General features: G+C 32.7%; 1 protein-coding gene across 1 annotated transcript; it reads left to right on the plus strand.

The window, feature by feature from the left end:
• Positions 1 to 5,207: 5,207 nt before the first annotated feature.
• On the plus strand, positions 5,208 to 21,093 carry LOC123525533 (homeobox protein SIX6-like). Its single transcript, XM_045304654.2, has 2 exons — positions 5,208 to 5,983; positions 18,986 to 21,093. Exons 1-2 carry the CDS (start codon positions 5,412 to 5,414, stop codon positions 19,218 to 19,220), a joined length of 807 nt encoding a protein of 268 aa, XP_045160589.1. The 5' UTR covers positions 5,208 to 5,411; the 3' UTR covers positions 19,221 to 21,093.
• Positions 21,094 to 21,654: the final 561 nt, after the last annotated feature.

Consider the following 21,654-nt stretch of genomic DNA (forward strand, 5'->3'; position numbering starts at 1 on the left):
CTGCTTCTAGACTGAAAATTTTCTTGACCGGAAGTTGGCATAATTGACATGAAAATACTGAAATGTCAGTTGATTAAGTGATCATCTGGTACAGAAATGAGTACGAACAGGTAAATCAAATTCTTCTGTGTGACGTAAAACCGCCCAGGATGTAAATACAGAATATTCTTGATGTTTACAACAATTTTCCTGCAGTAAATAAGGTGATATGACATTAATACCCTAAAAACCTTAATTGCATTTAACTTAAAACAGCAGGTGGTTTTGTTTGCGACTTAACAACCTTGTATATAGCAAAAAAAACGTTTTGACTGGATGACGTCTGATATAAAGTATGTTACTTTAACCGCATTTGACGGACATTATTATCACCTTGAACTATCATGTGTTACTTTTCAACACTCTTCATTAACGAAGGCGAGAAAAGATGGCGGTGGTTCTTATTCCCGACAGTGCAACTGACAAGAAACGGAACATGTCAAATAAGACAAACCGACAAAAACTATATCAAACTAAATTTGGTTTAAATTCTATAACTGGTAAGTTTCGTCTCGTTACAAAAGGTAAACGTGCAGAACGACATTCTGTAGGAATACTGGGATCCATTGTATAACACTTTCATGGTACATAACTCTGTTGTTTTTGTTTTTTTACACCTAATAAATTTCAAATGCATATCATTAAAATTAACATTCAAATTTCGCTGTAGAATATATTCTTTACATTGCAAAAAAAACCCAACAACGTTTAAGTTGTTCTTATTCAAGTTATTTCATATGGACCGGTGGAAGAATGTCTCGCCTCGTCAGTCTACACACAGAGCAACATAGCTCATGAAAACGCATATATAGTTACCTCCAAAGTAAAAAGACTGACACTTCAGTAATGAAAAATAACGAATAAAATCAAGACAAAATAATCATTTGTGGTAGTTTTTGTTTCTTTGTGCCTTTTGTACGAAGAATAACTTTCCATACATTTTTTCATCTGACGGCAATATTTCATCAGACGGTTCTTGAGTTTCGAGGCAGACATCGATTTCATATTATTATGTAACACTCGGCTCTTTGATGTCTGTAATGTTTTCATGTTTCATCCAATATCTTATAATGTTATGATTCCATTAAATGCAATCGAAAAACAGTTTATAATAAAGTCGTTAATATCGGTGTGTTCTATACTGCGTTATTGTAATAACTGTGAACCACTGTGGTTATACACAGTCACACAAACCTTGTTTCTCCCTTACGTATTAACAACTGATTATATTACTTTTGAAACGTGGTATACCTGTGGTCAACCATTAATAAACTGTAAGTCTAATAAATGAGGGACTTTATTTCATATACGACTGGTGATATCAGCTATATGTAACTGTTACTTACAATACTTGTACACTGTATATATCAAAATAAAGCTCAAAGGGAGAATATACATCTCAATATTAACATTTTTAAAACATTTAGCAACGATTTTAAATTGTTAAACACGTTGGTATTTTTAGTATGATGTAGAGTACAGCTACATTCATTATTATATTTTACGCAATAAATGAATACTCCATATACTCTACATAACATGCTAGTGATTTTATAACTTATGATAAATTCCGTCTACATCTCACCGAATCACTTCGGGTTCATTTTTTTCTGTTCTACAATATATGACAAATTAAAGTTATTTTAGATTAAGGGAAAACTGGACCATTAAATGGGACATGAGTTTTTATAAAATTGTCAACACAGCTTTTTGTAAAGCGCAACACCGTGAAAAATCTCGTAATGTACGTTGAAAATGGGAGAATACAACGTCTCGCATACACATTTAAAACTTGTATATATTTTCTGAACTATTGCTAATTTTAAAATACAATTTACACCACTGCAACTATATTATGAGTATTTTTGGTCAATCTCCTAAGATATGTGTTAGTGACCCTTACTTTTGTCAACTTAGTCTGGGACTTTTTCGCGGATGAGGGATACAGATTTTTTTTATCGTTTTGCTTATCAGACGCTTGTCCTGCGTTTAAATATTTGTCAATGGAAATAATTCATTACCGTCTTTTGAGAGAGAATATGAAATGATTAAATAGTTAAAAGATTTTAAATATTATCAATGATTTCATGAAACAAACACTGCAAACAGTGGTTCTTTTGTAAATATTACAAGTGTGAAAAGAATCATGGTTTTATTTAACCAGGCTGTCGTTTTGACACCGACGTTAATAAAGCGTTATGAAATTTTGTTTAAATAAAGGTATCGCTTTACTAAGTTAGCTTCCCAGTTTTATTAATAAATTGTGTAAGGTCTTTCCTCAAGAATATTTACTTAGGGACCTTTTAAATACGGCAGACTTTTTCATATAAAAGTTAAACGCTTTACTAGTTACAAGAGAAATATGTATATTTGTTAACCCTTACCCTGCTAAAGTTCTACAATGAACTTGTCTATCTTTCAATTTTGGCAGTACCATTAACTGTAAAAAGGGGTGCATACTAAAAACATACTGACTGAATGTCGAACAGTGCAGATCATGACCAGACTGCACGGATGTGCAGACTGATCATGATCTGCACTGGTCGAAAAGGCAGAACCAATCGTGTCCATGCTGGTTACGGTTACGGTATGATGTATAAAAAGAGGTGTTTGCGTTCTGTTATACTTAAAAATGAACACTATCAAATCCCTTATGGCTGTTTTGTGTTTCTTTTTCATGAATTTAACATTATTTGCCTAGCCATCATAAATGCATTTTTTCTCAAAAAGGCAGAGGAATAAAAAAAAAATAATGCAGTAAAACCAAAACACGTATGTACATGTATATTGAGAACAGATAATGTTCTTACAGGATGATGGCATGTGAGTTGCAAAAAAAAATCTAAATGGCAAAAGAAGAATCTCTAAAAATTAAATTGAAAATATATCTGATCTTTTAGGGCTTTGCGGAATATTTTGGGCGAGCGGCATTCTGCATGTGTAAGCAGACTTTCATATATAGTGCGTGTTTCGTGGTTTCAAATTTAAAGTATCTTACTGCATTGACTTTCTCGCAGTATTCATTTGGAAATATACATGCACTCATACATATTGTAACTTATAAAATTATCTACCTTATACTGGGCTTGCATTTTCTTGTTACTCTATACTAAATTATTTGCCGTAACATCGCATAACAACCAATACATCTAACTAATACATCATCATACTGCAGGCATCACTATTTCTCTCATTTCTCCACAACCTAGAAACAATTTATATAACTGTCGATATAGCACAACTTTTATTGTATTATAGAAATATTTCAGAAAACATGCACCTATCAGTCATGACTTTTCAATAGCAGATAAAGATACGTGGATTTCAACTTTTACATTCTCATTTTGATAATGAGAACTACGGGGTATTTGTATATATTTCTAATTCCTTGGACATGATCTATGAAAAGAAAACGTTTGACACTTTTAATAAATTATAATATTGTCATCAAAATTACCAAATCATGTAAATAAACATGACTCTCTTTCTGTAAGGAGCTAAAAGTATTAAATTTTTATTGCTTTGCGGGAGATTTGTCGGTAAATCGCTCCACCTGTGCTAATTGTACCACTGAACCCTTATCGTATTGTTTCGTGGTATATTGTAATAAAACTGTATATGTTTTCGGATAGAATTCTTGCAATAATTCATAAATAAGGTATATTTATATATTTTGTTTATTTATTGTGTTGTCGATGAAGGCAGAAGGAAGGAAGCAGAGAAGAGACGAACTACTGAACGAAAGAAAAAAAGAAATAAAACCATGAAGAAATAATGAGACACAAAAAAAGAAACTAAAATGAAAGACAGAAAGAAAGAAAAAAACAAGTTAACACACACAAAAAAAAGAAATAAGGAGGCAAATAAATGAAACACCTCATCAAAACAAAAGGAAGGATGGAATGAATTAATGAATAAACAAAGGATTATTTTCATTTGCTTATTCATCTGTTTCTTTATTCATGCTGTCTTCATAAAACTACTGGCATAAATTACTTCATTACTCCAAGTCAGGTCAGCCAACCTTCATTTTATACCTATTTGTATCACATTTATATAGTATTTGCAAATTGTTGTCAATGTGTAATTTAATGAATTATTTACCGGTACAATGTCTTGGAAAAAGAATAATGTTATGTTTATATCAAAATGCTTGGGACTATTGTAAAGTATAAGAGTATATATGAATGTATCTCAATGTTTTTCCCAGTTTAGGAAAGGTTGAACAACTTCTTTTACAATAGTGTCAATATATTTGTCGTCTCTCTAACAGTGTTTAGGATAGTTATAACGGGAAATATGCCCGGCCTCACAAATACATATCGATACAGGTGGTATATATCATGTGAACTTCTCTGTTTATAACAACTTTATTCAAATGTTAAAATTGTTCAAGAGGACAGTGTTGGGTTATAAATTTATTTTTTTAGTCGGAGTGAAAAAAATATATTATCTATACACAGAAATAATCCAAGTTTATGATGGATTCTGCATTGTAGTTCTTTTACAATTATCACAAGCAAGTTCGAGATACATTTACATTCTAATGTATAATACTAGTGCGATATATGCGTAAATATGTAACTCGTGTATTTTGGCATTAATTGTTTTTTAAATGTCTGCAGAATATTCCCTTCTTATGGAGAAAAAAAAACCCGTAAGATATGTAGTATTGAAGAAGCCAAACACATGTATCAATATGACATCCATATCTCTTAAATAATGAAATAGAATATGATCGTCCAGTATGTTTTTATTTCCTATCTTAATAACGCCGATAAACCCGCGGCCCTTATCTTTCCACCTGTACTGGCTCAAATAAGCCACATTGTGATCAATTTCAACATAGTACCTCGTGTAATTTATTATGCTTCTTCTATTTTCAAGTATTTGTAAATATTAGAACGAAAAAAGCTCCAAGTCTGTAAGCTCCACCCCCTCTCGCCACGTGATTTATTTATTGTATAGCAGTATGTTGTATTGAGCGCCAAGCGTGAGTGACAGTTGCTATGCGGTAACCAAGATCACAGATATGTCATCGCCCAATAGCGCGGAGAAATATTAGTGATATGAAGTAAAGATAATACACAACCAATAAAACAGATATAAAATTTGACATCCCTGACGTGTGAACCTCCCCTTAGCTTAGTATTAAATACCACTATCAAAAAGATGTATAATAGACATCTTGAAAGGAATCGCCTATCCATTTTAAGATATGACGGTGCGAAAACAAAACATTAAACTTGTTGTCATATATCACCTGTGATATTTCGAGACTTTACTAAAGAGGATAAAATAAAGGATAAACACTATAAACTTTATAAACTATTAACTTTACTTGTGAAGCGCATCACTGTATTCAAGGGACGATGTTTGCTTTACCGACGTTGCATTTTACACCCCAACAAGTTGCGCAGGTTTGCGAAACTTTAGAGGAAAGTGGTGACATTGAGCGTCTTGGACGGTTCCTGTGGTCGTTGCCGGTGAACCCGTCAGCTCTGGAAGCTCTCAACAAGCACGAGTCGATCTTGCGTGCGCGGTGTTTAGTGTGCTTCCACACGGGAAACTATAGGGACTTGTATCATATCATAGAGAGTCATAAGTTCGGGAAGGCCTCCCATGCAAAGCTACAGGCTATGTGGCTCGAATCTCATTACCAGGAGGCTGAGAAACTTCGCGGCCGACCACTGGGTCCGGTTGACAAGTACAGAGTGCGCAAGAAGTTCCCATTGCCAAGAACCATCTGGGACGGCGAACAGAAGACGCATTGTTTCAAGGAACGAACCCGGAACCTACTGCGTGAGTGGTACCTCCAGGATCCCTACCCAAACCCAACCAAGAAGCGTGAACTTGCACAGGCTACGGGACTGACACCCACCCAAGTTGGCAACTGGTTCAAAAACAGGAGGCAGAGAGACAGAGCTGCGGCAGCGAAAAATAGGTTTGTTGTATACACTATATAATACTTTCGATGAATAAAATATTTTCTTTTTATTCTTTTGGCCCGAGAAGAGTGACATATAAGAATATAGCTGAAAACAAAAATCGCAAATTCAAGCAGTTTTCAAGGTGTTTCTTACAGAAAACTTGTTATGTATTTGAACTTGAATTGCTCGTTTTAAATGTATTGTATTACAAACAACCTAATTTCTCAGGAAAAGCGGAATTGTTTGAAAAAAGAGAGAAGAAATCTCAGAAATTTAGAAAGTAAGCAAATATAAGATAATAGCAGACTATTGGCTTGAATGCATTGTAATTGTCAGGATTTGATACAGAGGAGGAATATTTGATTGATCACTATTGATTTACAGCTTAATATTATGGTGAATTTAATGTTACTCAATTAATACTTTTTTCACTCATAGATTATGATAGATGGGCTAAATAAGCGTCAGAAAGTTATATTACAATTGTTCTCAGTACAAAATAATAAATGTTGCATTTTATGCAATTAATCTCGTACTGCGAAAATTAAATCTTTAAAATTTTCACAAAGTCAATAAAATATCTTAAATGGATAAAACGGAGACTGCAGTTGTATTTATAGATATATCTGGAATGGCGGTTTCAAACATGGTCGCTTTGAAGTTTTCTGATTAATTTGATTACGTGAAATTTTAATGAAGAGGGATGGTCTGGTCTAAACTTCAGAACGGAACAGTAATTGTCATATTTATCAAATAAAATTTGATTTTATTGGAAGCAATTAAATACAAAATAAATGTACAAAATGCATGGCCCTGGGTGGGATAAAACTAAAAGAGGATTAATAATGCAAAACAGCGTTCAGTATATTCTACCACAGGATATTCATATAAAATGCAGCATAATCATTATGAATTAGTTAACACACTATGGTCTAAATAAATAAATAAATAAATAAATAAATAAATAAATAAAAGCATGTGTATTGTAAAAGGAATTACAAAATTCACTCTTTCAAAATATTTCGCGTTCAGAAATGAACCGAACATAATGAACCGGACATAATTTTGCATAATAACCATGCCCAGTTTGAAATTTCATTTGGAACAAGCAACATAAGTTGAAATATTATATAAATAATTATTATCAAACTTCTAGTATCCTGTTTATTATTGTAAACGTGGATATTTTCTACGCAGAAAGACTTCAAAGTTTTAAATCTCTGTAATACAATAATAACTTTTCCTTCAGCAAAGTACACTTTTTAACACGTTCCAAGTTACATGTAGTTTAATGTTTGTTAAAGCTCTGCGAAAGAATCGCTATAAATAGGCTATTTCACTTTACTAAACTTTCAATTTCCAATATGAAATCAAGGAATGGAAATCGAACGCGCTCGTCATAACGTTGGTCAACGTGATTACGTTCAGCACGTAAAGATATAAAATACTAAATATAATAACGTAAAATTTTTTGTCACATAGCGGTAAATTTTGACTAACGGACAGAGCTACCTACAAGGTGCTGACAGCTTTATGGCGGCACGCTTGAACACCGTTATGGTAATTTTCCATTTTATCGTCAGTTTGGTGCATACGTAATAATTCATTTTTTTGTATTTTTGCTACCGGAATTGAAAAAAAACTAGCATGTTACCGACTGTTTCTTATTATGCCTCGCCCATTTTCTGCGATAATATTTTTCTTCTCAACAAGGGACTTAAACTACCTATTGATACTATATCATATTCTCTATAAGTAATTTCTTTATTATGTATTTAGCGAAATTATCACATTTTATCGTACAATCGGTGTGATAAGTATATTATATAAAAATAAACTGCACAATTCTCGCCGAGAATAAAGTGTTACGCTATCCAGTTATCGCCACTTCTTTTCAGACGTTATCTTAAACCTTAAACAAAATAATGAAAGCTCTTTAACCATAATAGACTCATACATGTGTCCATTACTTTTGTGTTTTACCTGCCTAAAATGTTTAGATCAGTGATGTTAGGGGTTCTGATCTTAGAGACAGGCGGTTCTGTACAAATGGTCCAATAAAAGGCAACAGTGCGCAAGTCCACAAATGCCACCGGGGCGAAGATGGAGACAATTTGCAGATTGTTTCGGGGCATACTTTGACAAGATAGTCTATATCGTAAAGCAAGTATACTGTTATTTCTGGAAGCGGACTGGAGATCTTCAAATTAAAATGAATCATTGTAATTTTAAGATTTTACCGTAGGTACAAGATGCTGGTTAATTATTCCTGTCGACTCGTGCCTATTGAGTAGTTTAAATGTTTAAAACACGCTTTAAAACATCTTGTTTTGTATCTGACCAAATATAAAGTTTCATTTCAAACTTCCGAAATACTTAGTTGAATACGCAAAAAGCTCTGAATTCACAAAAATGAATGCTACAAGAAAGCTTAAAAGTTATATTCTGCCTTTATTTACTTATGATATAGAATATTTAAAAGAAAGCAACTTATAACTAAACTTATAAAAGAAAGAAAAAATATTTCTGTCGGCTACGGATTCTCAGCGCGTCAGATGTATAGCAGCGCCACCTCGGGGGATCGCGCTCGGTCTAGAAAGATATTAGCTGGTAATTGAAATATCCCCGGGAAACAATTTAGACAAATTGGCACGAGGATAAAATCTATCGTATGTAATAAAATGACCAGTTAAAGTTGTATATACAAATCAAAATTAATTTTACAACATGTGAGGTAACGGTATAAATATTGAAACTGATGGAAAGATAGAGAAAATTGAGACGAAACGGTAAAATGTTTGATGTAAAAGATCTAGTGTCTTAAAGAAGTTGATTAAATTTGTTTACAAATCCAAATATTGTTCTAATAATAAAAACATTATATAATGATCTTTATTGATGATAAATATTTATATCAATAAATAGAAACATCTATGCATTACGAAGATCCCTAAATATATCGTAATTTATTAGGTTTCACACGAACCCTTCTTTCTGATTACAAATTATACGAAGAAGAAAAATAGAGATAAATGTATGTTAAGAATTTGTTGGATAAATTATTCAAATTAAACTGCAATATATATATTTAAGAAATATCCATTTCTTTAATTTAAAACGTTAGAAGCGTTTTCATTTAGTAAATGCGTACGATTCTGAATTCAGTTGAACCGCGTCCTAGAATTCACTTGAAATGCGCCTGAATCGGCTATAACATCGTAGATGGAAATGCTGCTTAAGATAAAAATGTAATGAATGCACAGAAATACAGATAGATGTCAGTCCTACATATTCATTTCAATGTGAAAATTTATTACCATTTTTAAAGCACCGAATGGTTTTACAGGATCACAAATATACCAGTCATACATAATGATAAATAGTATAAACTCTATCACAAGGATATTTATCGTAGCCATTTGAACAACGAAGGGAATAGAATCGGTAGAAAACTAATTCAGTCTTTTGTTTAACACTTCTGAAAATGCTAGTATATATAGATCTAGCTTTTAAATGCAGTTATTGTAACTGGTTTATTGCAGCAAAGTTTGCGCATTGATTTGACTGAAGCTCATTGTAAACTAAATTTAAATTATGAAAATAAAATTAACAGTTAAAAACTAATTAAATTGCAACTGATACAATAAGCGTCGGCATTCGCTCGTCATCATGTCATAATATGAGATTTACAATGTGCCTGGCAGCCAGTTTGTGAACTGAATCTCTTGTATATGTTTTGTGCACAGGCTAGCGCAAAATGAAAACTTTATGATCAGTCTTCCATCTTGTCTGTATAGAAAACAACAAATGACTAAAACTTAGATGAAATATATCGTTAAATAATTCAAAATAAATCAACTGTTCTGTTCTGTTCTGTTCTGTATATCGTTAAAAAGAAAAGCTCATATCATTACATTTCATATAAAACAGATGAATTTAATATTATATACTACGCACCATTGTAATTTTGAATGTGATTTTTATTGAATGAACAAAGTATTGTGTAAATTTCTTTAATTCCTAACTTCTTTCTTTCATTCATTGGCTAAAATGAACGGAATTTTTCACGACAAACGAGCACCTTGCATTTTGGCCTTTTACTTATTTTAAACGGAAATGATACCCAAAGAAATAATTTGAATATCATCTTTTCCCCTAAAGGCAGCAGTGTATATATTAGCGTCTTTGTTACCAACGATACCATAATATTATTTTCCTTTCCATATCATTTCTCTGGTTTGTTGATCTCTTTGAAACTGAGATTTTTTCTTTGTATGGTTTAGAAGTTTGTATGTATTCTCTGAGACATTTTGTTATTCTAGCGAAAATCAAGATATTTTCACATGACCTTAAAACATGTTGTGAATCAGGGAATATTTTCTGCGCGGATAGTTTCGAATGATAAGACGGTAAGATAGGAAGCCAAGTGGATTAATACGTTCATTGGGCTCTTTGGAACCACGTGTAGAAAATAAACAAAGCATTGAACGATTACTTATACTGATACATTAGACGGAATAAATGATAAGATGATGGCATGTTATTGACATTTGTATATATATGTATCTTGGCGGGAAGCTACAGACGTTGCAGAAGTAAAATTACATGCGTTGTTAAACAGATGGGGATACAAGCGATGTATACCTTTCATTAAGACTTAGTACTAGTTTGGCGCCCGTCCGCTTCCATGCATTCAATGAAAATTTATACCTTATTTAATAATTTTACATCGTCATAAAAGTAAACGCAGACAAAACAACATCAGTGTACTCAGTAAGGTTCCTACATATATAATATTTTTTTTAATCTTTGATTACAAGAAGTAGAATATATATCAATATGAGTAAAAATAAGACATTCCTTGGTTTTTAAATTTCGTAATTCTTACCGATGTGTACTTTTTATCTCTGTGTTTGCCTAGACACAGGTCCCTTAATTACAATTTACCCGATAAATAGAACTTCAAATCTGATATAATATTTACAATTTTTTGTATGTAAAACAGGTACATACATGTTGAATTTTTCATGCTTGCGCATCTGTTTAGTGTACTAGTATATCTATATGTGATGGAATCGTTTCCACGACCTCCATTGAAGTGTCATTGCAGATTTAGCGAAATAATTCTCACGGCAGAATTAAGGGTGTCTTTTCATTCACTCAAGACTGAAGAAAGCTATTGTTTCTATCACGTATTTGGTATCATTTAATTGAAGTATCGGCCATTTTTGTCATCTGCGTAAGAATACAGTACAAGCAATATTATACAAGGCATCATGATGTATTGGTTTGGTTTATTATTGATTGTTTATTATGATACCCACCTGTTGATCCAAGATTCAATCGTGGATGTATTTACCAGATAAGGGAAATGTTCTTCATTGTGCGCTTGTTTGTTCTTGACACCTGTCCGTTCATTGTATCCGCCAGGATCTCTCTAGTCCCTCATCTCTTTCGTATTTACCATTCCGAAATGCCAATCTCGGTCTGTCGTTGCCTACAGAACGCTCTATGACCATATCAGAAAAATCCCGAACGTATCTCGTAACATTGTGTAATGGAGTAGGGTCCTCGATAGCTCGGTATTATACTGGGAGATTTGTAGGGAGATTAAAGTATGTAGTTGATATGGTCTCTTATTATCCCTGCTATCTCTTAGAGTGTCAAACAGATCATGTAAAACAATCCACACTTTGATACCACGGCTTAACACTGTCCAAACCTTTCTCAATCATCAGAGAACATGTGTCAACAGATTGATAAATTTGCTAAACTCTGATGAGGACATTTAACAAAATTCCTATCAGTCCAGAATTTACATGATTGAAATTTAAAAAGAGAAAGGTATATTGCAAGCGGCATTTTCCCCCAAATACAGTATATACAAAAAGATATGTAACTTACACAACACATCATAGTACACAGAGAGTTTATTAATTTATTCCATAAGGCTTTCAGTCCATTGTGGTGTGACATATATGCAACATATATCAGATTTCATAGTAGTGAAATAGTTTTAATTTTCACTTTGCATGAAGTTCAACTATTTAAATTTTCAAAACTGGCTTTAATTGAAATTTGTTCTGTAAAATCAATCATGTCTATGCTTTTTCCAACTTGAACACAAAATCAAGATTTACATCTTTAACTCATGAAGCTGTTCAAAAAGGTTTTTGATACAAAAATAAATCAGCTGTGTGTAAATGACGTCATAAATACACTAAAATGGCTGCTCCATGGTTAATAATTTTCTGCAATTAAAACTTCCATCGATATATGATTTGTTTTGTACATGTCACGTACAATATAGAGCATTAAAATTCAGATATGCGCGTGCATTCATGTATGCACGTATTGACATAAATTGCTCTCTGTATAGAAATTCTATTGGGCACATATTATTATTATTATTGTTATTATTATTATTATTATTATTATTGTTGTTGTTATTGTTAGGCAATACATCCAATTCTACGTAGTAGAAACTAAAGTTGAGGCTGATCTCTTTTGATCTATGTGTATTTAAAGTGGCGATTTTTTAACCATGTAATTGCATATTCTGTACTTGAACATCTGTTTTTTCTGTTGTAACATAAAATAAAAGCACTGTTACACCTTAAAATGGTAGGAACGCATTTTGGTAGTCACTACCAAAATTCGGCCGTGTTCTGGTAGCGACAAAATGCGTTGCAAGGGTACATATGATGTGTTAGGATCATAAAATGGAACGTATTTTGGTAGTTTTTTTTTCTAAATCAGGTGATGTGCTCATTTATACATTACGCACAAAATAGAGATATAAAAGGAGGGAATGTCTCCTATAAAAATGGTGGGGGAAGGGGTTCGGAGTTCCCCTCTCGAGATATAGTTTTCGTATAAAAACAACCAAAATATAGATTCCTGAGCGTGTGAAAGGGGCCTCAAACGACGCTTCCTGTGCAAAAACATTGTATTGTTTTGTTGTTTTAATGTGTTAATGTTGTCGGGATAGTCTACCGAGATTTTTTAAAACATGAAAATGTTGAATTCTGTAAAACGAAGTATAAATGTGAGGATGGCACGTGGGTCCTCCACCTAGATATTTTTAAAACATCCCACAGAAACATAAATGGTGAATTCTGCTAAATTCTCCGTCTTTAAATTTAGATTTTTATTTTGGTGTATACATGCGAGTGGTATTTTGGGGTCCTCCCCGGACAACGCATGGAAATGGTGGGTTCTGTGGGTTTAGATGGGTAAGAAATATATCATTTACTCAGAAATGAAGCTTCCTCCGCAGTAAGGTATACAATGTCATGTATCTTATTATTTATCTATATATATAAATGCGAATGATTTTCTCTAAATATTTATCGCAAGTTTTGGCTTTTTTCTTCATTTGTATACGACGTATTATGAGAACACCTACGGAGGGCGGGCGGGCGGCTCCAAAAGTTGTTCGCTATCTAACATGAGCAGTTCTTATCCAATGTTCACCAAACTTGGTCAGAATGTTAACAACTCGGGCAAGTTTGATCATCAGCCGGATCGTCCCAGTAGTTCTGGAGTTACGCCCCACGATTCTCTTTGAAATAATATTGTCCATTCGTCACAAAATATTCTTTTTGTAAATCATGAGATTATTATTATTACTGTTTTGCGTTGGATGTGTACATATCCAATGCATTTTGGTACTACATTTGTGTAAACTACCAAACTGCGTTGAGTGTAACGCATTCTCGGCCGAAATGCGTTGCTACCATTTTGAGGTGCAAAGCACTTTGGAAATTTAAAGAAATTCTGGCAAATTCTCAAAAGCCAAGAAATGTGTGCTTTCTCCATTGGATGTTTACTCCTTCTACAGTCAGTTCTCAGCTGACAAAGAAACGTCTCTTTCCTTGCTAATTTCTCCAGAAGATTAAATTTGTCTTCTGCTAAACCGCTAGTCTTGTCCCTGCTTCATTTCCTGGCCTTTTTAAAAACATTGTCACTATAATACATTGAGATGTCATATCAATTTCTGTCTCCTCTTTCACCGCTCCAACCATACTGTTCCCCATATAATAATGTTAGCCTAAGCCAATTTGGCCGCTTGCAAAATCCGTTCCAGTTTTCTTCTTGAATAAGTCACACAAGGCGGATGAAGCCGAGAAATGACATTGATCACTATTAGGCTTGTTATTATCTTGTGTTCGAAATAAGTTAAGGATGTGTTAAGGCAGAGAAAAGACGATAATGCACATGGAAATGTGGGCTCAATGAAGAGAAGATGTCGCTGCGAATTTTCTTGAGATGTTGTCTTCAGTAGATAGGAGTGCGCTTGACAAAGCAATTACGTTCCTCACATATCCAATCTTGATTTGATACGGTGAAATTATGGCTCTCACACCATGACAATTTCCTGCGCACTCACACACACTCTTTTGCAAGGCTAAAATAATTTCAAAAATGATCGGTTTAAATTGCAAATTTAATTCCTTTAAAGACAACTATGCATACCAAATTTCGGCTCAGTTTCTGCACTTATATTAGGAAGAGGTTGTGGGGGTAAATTAGAGGGAGATCGTATTAAATTTAAGAAGACGAGATTCTCACTAGCATATAAAAAGTGGATTTCATTTTGTTTTAAGAAATACATGTGAAATCGTATTACGTAAAGTAAATACTAGCAGTGTTTTGTTCATACAGCTGGAGAACAAATTGTTGGTTGTTGCTTTCGTTTTAGTCAACGGTTTTATTACACTGTTCGTGTGCAATGCAAATAAAAGAAATAAAAAAACCCCCAGTTATTTGAAAGATCGTTACATCAGTACAACAAAACGATTATGCGAATTAAGCTTTTACCTGTCATAGACCACAAAAGTTAATAAATGAATTAAATTAATTGATTCTTAAAACAAAAGAAAAATGTGATATTGCCATGTCTATATTGAAAGCTTGACAAAAGAACACTACCGACCGTCCTTAGATTTACCATCTGCGGCTAGAAGAACGCAATTACAACTAAAACTCATGTATTTTTATACAGGCTATACCTACAAAACAGTACCCCAAGGTTTTGATATATTTACAATGAAAATATAAAATTTGTCTTCTAATTTTTAAATGTTCTGTAAGCGATACATCTGGCAGAAAAAAAAACACAAAACTGAAATACAAAGAATGAAATAAATGTCTAACTAAGCAAAGCTACGTTAGTTGACGATATTTAAATGCGAGTTAAACAAAAAATAAAAAAGAGAACACTGATGACACCATCGTTTTCAATTATATTTGACGTAAGTCAATTTTAAACGGGCGAGAATCAACTACAACAGCAGTCTTTATTCGTTTTCTTTTCTGGCAACCAAATAGTTCAAATCTTATTCAAAATCAAATAAAATACAAATATTACACATAACTTTACTATGTTGTTTAAATTGCATCAAAAACCTTTCCTTTTCAATTTAATTGACAAAATATTCAAGGATCTCTATTGGTATAGCTTTCAAAATGCGTATTTTTCTAAAACGACGTAAAAGTTTTTCTTATTGTTATAAGCAGACAGTGGCAGACTACCCGGATGAAATGGCACCATTTTTATTGACACAAGCGGCAGGTAATCTTAAAGTAACGTACATTTAATGTAACACATTAGCGAATTATGAGAACACTTTCGATGTCTAAACAAATACTTGAAGGCTGACGTTGATGATTAAGCCGGGATCTAATTCTTTGATATTTTTTGATAATTATAAATGTCAGACTATGAAAGCTGGTCCTTGTCTTGTACAAACAAGATGGTGAAATATAAACTAAGTTTAAATATCATGATATAATAATTTAAACAAATTAAATGGGGGAAATGTGTGAAACTGGTTAATGGAAGATGTGTTGGGATGACATTTAAGGTTTTAAAGATCAGATCAAGAGAATATCATGCAAATGTTGTTTTGAATAGAAACCAAAAAGAGGAAACAATCATGTGTGCGTGTTTAAGGAACGTTTGGCGTGCTCAAACGGGCATGAAGGGCGTAAGGAGACATTACATCATTGTTTGAAAAAATTATATTCAAGGTAAAAAGAAATCTACATGTATGCTAGTAGCTGTAGCAAGTTTAAAAATCCGGGCATTTTTTTTCTCTGGAAATGTCTTAAAACTCGTTGCTTTTTTATATCCAAGTCAACAACAATTTTTACAAACCTCCAACAAACAGTTGACAAGTTAATTAAGAGTTGGAGGACGACTAATAGTTAAAATTATTGTCCTTTCTTGTAAGACTTTAAGAGTATCTTTTTCAGTGATATAATGAATAAAGTGAATATTTGCCATCATAGGACTTTCGAAAAGTCTACTGAATTTAAGTTTTGCAAGACAATAACATGTAAGCCATAGTTTAATCCTTGAGACTTGCGTCCACTGAAAACGTTTTCCATTGATTGAATATCGTTACAAAAATAAATATATAAAAATGTATCAATTTTGATAAGCTATTAGTAACGTATTACACAAAACCCACTCATAATAAAAATATTGTATCATATATTCAAATTCTGAATGGTACTCTATCCTACATTTAAGCCGATTCAGAGTCAATAAAATAGTATTAGACTTATTCAGTGGAATAATACACACAATTTTGAATAGAATGGACTTCTTTCTTGAGATATTATTATACAAATTACAAGGGTAGGGAAGTGTCTGTAGCCTACTGTCACATTTTGTTTGTGTTGGGGCTTCCTTCTTATTTTTACACCTGCCAAAAGATATACTTTACATAAACGTTTTCCTTGTGAAATAAGATTAAGATATGGGCTAATTTTGTTTGTTGAATTTGACAATTCTGTTTGTATAGTGTGATAGCTACCATCTAATATAAACATGTTAAGCTCCTTTAAGTGTAAGATTTCTTACATATTTTTACAAAATGAATCATTCTTGAATGTCGATAGACGCCAAAATTAAGCAAACAAAATGTGCTTATTTTTCTTTTTTCTTTAAACCGAAGTTGTGTATTACGGAACTAAGTATGTCCTTAAGACCATATCTTCTTGTGAGCAACTCCAGATTACTTCTTGAAATGCTCTTATATTATTTCGTTTTAATATGTAAAATTATGTTTTGAAAGTACTTGTTTCCAAATTAATGGCTTGAACAGATCTTATAATACTATCACTGATTCAAAACTCGTTTTTCTCGCGGTTTTTTTTCATTGCAGCCGCTTAATCATTATGATCCACAACAGTATGCAACAACAATTATTTTATTTTGTTCTGCTATTTTTTCTGTGTATTCGATTTTTTCCTATTTTAATATTATTCATTATTTACCAGAAAAAAATTAAAATAAAATGATTCTAAAGAATTTTGCAATACTTTTTACGTTGCCTGCAGTCTGTATTAGACCACTAAAATACACTTTGCATATTATGCTGAATGATTTCGATATCATTTTAAGTTTAAAAGAAATAGAATTCGTATTTTTTTGCTACAAAAAGCACTAACCGTTTATAACTATGCAAATGATATGTAAAAAATATAATAGTAATTATTATAATGTAATTATGATATAACTTATAATGTATTGATGATGAAGATGATGATGAGTTGGTGGTGGAGGAGGAGGGAATTAAACATGATGAATGTGATGGTAATGATGATGATGATGATGATGATAGTGATGTGAACAATAGATTGTTATGAAAATGTATAATCAGCATTTTCATACTCAAACAAACAAATTTCACTTGATAAAAAATTAAAACTTGTAACAAATATTTGAAAAGGAGTATCCTACTTCTCTTATAAAGACGTTTTTAATCTTTCTACAGAATGAGTCATGCTAGATCAATTTATTTCCGATATTCTCAGGGTATCTATTATTTTGAGAGGGTATTCAAAGACGCACTTCTGTCATGATCTGTTTACATTCTACTTTCAAAAACACATATTTTCCTATCCCTATTTAGCCTGGCGGATTTTTTTTACAAACGAGAGTAATTCAAGATCGTTTGCACCAGGCAAAATTCTATTAATTCGTCAAAATGGGTTATTAAATATATTAACCAAAAACGATATGAATTACTAATAATCCATATAATATTTTTTGTTGAAAATTAAACATATTCGTGTCATACTGTCTCAATCAATATGAAACATTCAGCGATACCGTCGGTTTATTGTGGCGATCTTAATGAAATTTCATAGCAAGACAATGGCTGCGTCAATCATATATGTTTGTTCAGTAAAGCGGCAGTATCAAGCACTTAATAGAAATCCAATTAAAATTGACCCATAGGAACTTTTAAAAGAAAAATCAAATAAAATGCCAACCAATTTCTTGGGTAATTTGATAAGACGTGTTTAGAGTACCGAGATAGGAGTCTGTATACGTTACAACAAAATTTCTTTTTGAACCAATATTTATTATAGATTAATACAGAAATGTTCGCGACTTTTTTCCCCACAAAAATCGCATTACCATCTAGTTCTTTATTATAGTTATATCTGGCCCCGTGTTCACAAAACATTTTTCGGTCTCAGCTGAATTTGAGTTTGAAATTTTTATATCAGTTTTTCTAAAACTTCAAAGTAAAATTGCAACTGAGACTGACCATAAATAATGAAAAGACACTTGAAAATAGTTATTTACTTAAAACTTAGTTTTAAATATGCTATTTAGATATAAATGACAAATAAACTTTCGTTATCAAACTCAGCTGAGACTGAAAATGTTTTGTGAACACGGGGCCTGTTCATTAGCCAAAGACATGTTATGTCGATATTGCTAATAAAGTATTTTGTTGTTGTTGTTGTTGTTGTTGTTGTTGTTACAAAAATTATTTGATAAGAATTATGAATTGAAAATAACTGAAATCAAACAGCATTTTTTTGCACAAATGCTTGATAAAAATGTTATTCACAGAAATACTTACTGACACAAGCCCCTTTCTAAATGCTTTTAACCATATTTTTTCACTACATGATCTCAACGATTAAGAACATACACTATTCTGTAGACAGTGTTATTTAACCAGCCTTATTTTGTATAATTCCAGACTTAACAGCCAAGGTGGAGACAGCTCGAGACTCGATCATTACCAAGGTTCCTCGCCCGACCGGGACTCCTCTACTGACTTTGACGATCTAGATGTAGATGACAAATCTTTCGAAGAGGATGACGATGAAAAAATCGATATTGAAAATGAAGATGAAACCGGAAGTACAGCTTCTCTAGCTTCCCCTTCCGCCACACACACAGCTCCACCTACACCACAGATCTCGCCCACCTGACTATATGGCCTGCAGAACCGGGATATAGCTTCAGCTGTCGGCAAAGCAACTTTTCTTCCCCAACCATGGGCTTTGAACTTGAGTGTTCCTAAGGTGCAACCAAACCCTGGACCTGTCAGGTCGTTTGGTATAGACGATATTTTACACAAACCCTTAGATTTCTCACAAGGTAGTCTTCAGCAATTACAACATAATCTTAGACACGTGCATAGTAGTTTTCCTTATAAATATATGAATAATTATATGGCTAATTTTCAACAGACACATACCGTAACCTCGCGTGACGTGGAGCAGACGGACAAAATTGAGCCCACGTGCCGCGAAAATCCGGAAAGCAGCGAGAACGCACAATCCGGAAATGGAGATTAGTGTCAGAGTGAATCCAAATGTTAGATAGATAAAGCATGAAAATAACACCTATATGAGGCCAGGAAGAGAATTAGCTTTCTTCTGGAATTACTGATGATTTGTTTAATTTGTAAATAATTTAGAAATTGCAGAAATCTCCAATAATGGATGTCAAGATTTATACATTTCAAACACAAAGACATCATATGAACACACAGAAAGTGCTATGTTTGTTTTCTTTGTAAACAGTTTATCTTGTGGATAAAGCAGTAAAAAAGTTTAGTCTAAAGCACAGGTCTCTGAATTCTCAAGCTAGACCAAATGATACGATGGAATTATTTGTTTTATTTATCTAATCATAATAAATTTATACAAAAAAAACTAAAACGATATACATTTTAAGCCTTTCTAAGTTGACTGGACTTGTTAAACTTAAAACACCGAAAAGTTATCGCGTCGAAAACAAATGGACAAAAAGCATTTTCATTTTTGGTTTTTTTTTCATCAGTATATTTTTAATATTAGATCTATTTAACGCAACATTTTTTTTCAAAGCAAAGTTTTTGAAATATAATTTTTTAGAAAATATTGATAAAAAAAATCAATATATTATTTCATTAAGCTTTAACTATTGCTTGCCAATATCATCATTTTTGTTTGTATTTTCATTTCGAATATTGTGTAAATACAGATATATGCTTGGAATCGTACAGATAGACAAACGTATGTGTGAGTCTCTTGACTGTTATTTCTAGTGTACCTCATTTTCCTTTTATGCTTTGAATAGGAAAGATTTGTTTTGAGCTTTAAAGAAAATATATAAAGACCAATTTAGTTGATACATTTGCATTTTCACATACTTTTAAATTTCTTGAACTAAGTTCCCTGTATTGTATTATACCATTGTACAAGTACTTGACATGAATTCTCTAATTCCAAATACATGTATTTTCTTTCAACAAAGCTATACTCTGCTTATTTATACGGGAATGTGTACGCGTCAAAAGGGTCTACTTTAACGTCCAACGCTTTGTTGAACCTTTTCGTGTTTCCGTACGTGTTACTAGTAGTTCCATTTTACTCCAAAGTATTCACTTAAAACACAAGAAGCTTTTCATTTAATAGCATGAGCATCAACTTGAAAGAATATCGGAACGCTAATCCTGTACAACTTCACTTCTAAGCAGACATCTTGCGGAAGAATTAGATACGATATTTGAAACTTCTAAATATTCCCTTCCTTTCTGTTTTTTTTTTATATTTTCTTTCATATTTTAGTTGTTATTCTTTGAGTAAATCTTTATCATGTTTGTAGTATATGGACATTGCGTTGTTTATTTTCTTGTTTTTGACCATATTCATTTTGTCGGCATTGTTTAATTTATTATTGATCGATAAAAATAATTAAACTTATTTCTTGTATGTTTTATTTGGTCTTTGAATAATTTAGAGTCGTATGTTAAAAGTTGCTAAGCCTGATTTCGTAACATATATTGCCTTTTCTGTAAGCCAGTATGCCTTGAACATATCTCTAAATGATGAACTTGGGGAGCGGTGGAGTCACAATATAACATTTCTTTTGGAACAAATAGTTTATATAAAGTTTTACAAGGAAGTGTCTCACTGAGACTTTCTCCACAATTCAGCTAAATAAGACAGGTTAAAAACACAGTAGGTTGAAAAGGCTTTTGGTACTAGCAGCATCTTGATGTGCTGGTCACAATTGTAACAGAGTAAAATGTCTAGAACAAGTCATAAAGACTGTTCAAAAAATGTCCCAGAATGTTCTGCTGCACGTTTCATCTAACGATTAGTCATAAGGACACTTTCCACAAAGGCAAGAACAGCAGACAGCTTTTAACACATTCCCTATTGAGTAAGTGCCCATCACAATACTCCTAGAACAAGAGTCACATTTAGGATCTGAGTTGGGAACCTAGGTTTCAGGTTGGGAATCTGGGCTCTAAGGTAAGAAGTCGATTTGTCATATAGTCAGCTGAAAAGTATCGTTGATAATTGATGAATGCAAGAGAACAGTTATTTCGTACCAAACAATTATCTTTCTGAAACTGTCATGTGAACATAG

The sequence above is a fragment of the Mercenaria mercenaria genome, chromosome 1 (genome assembly GCF_021730395.1).
Source record: "Mercenaria mercenaria strain notata chromosome 1, MADL_Memer_1, whole genome shotgun sequence".
In the NCBI taxonomy this organism is placed as follows: domain Eukaryota; kingdom Metazoa; phylum Mollusca; class Bivalvia; order Venerida; family Veneridae; genus Mercenaria; species Mercenaria mercenaria.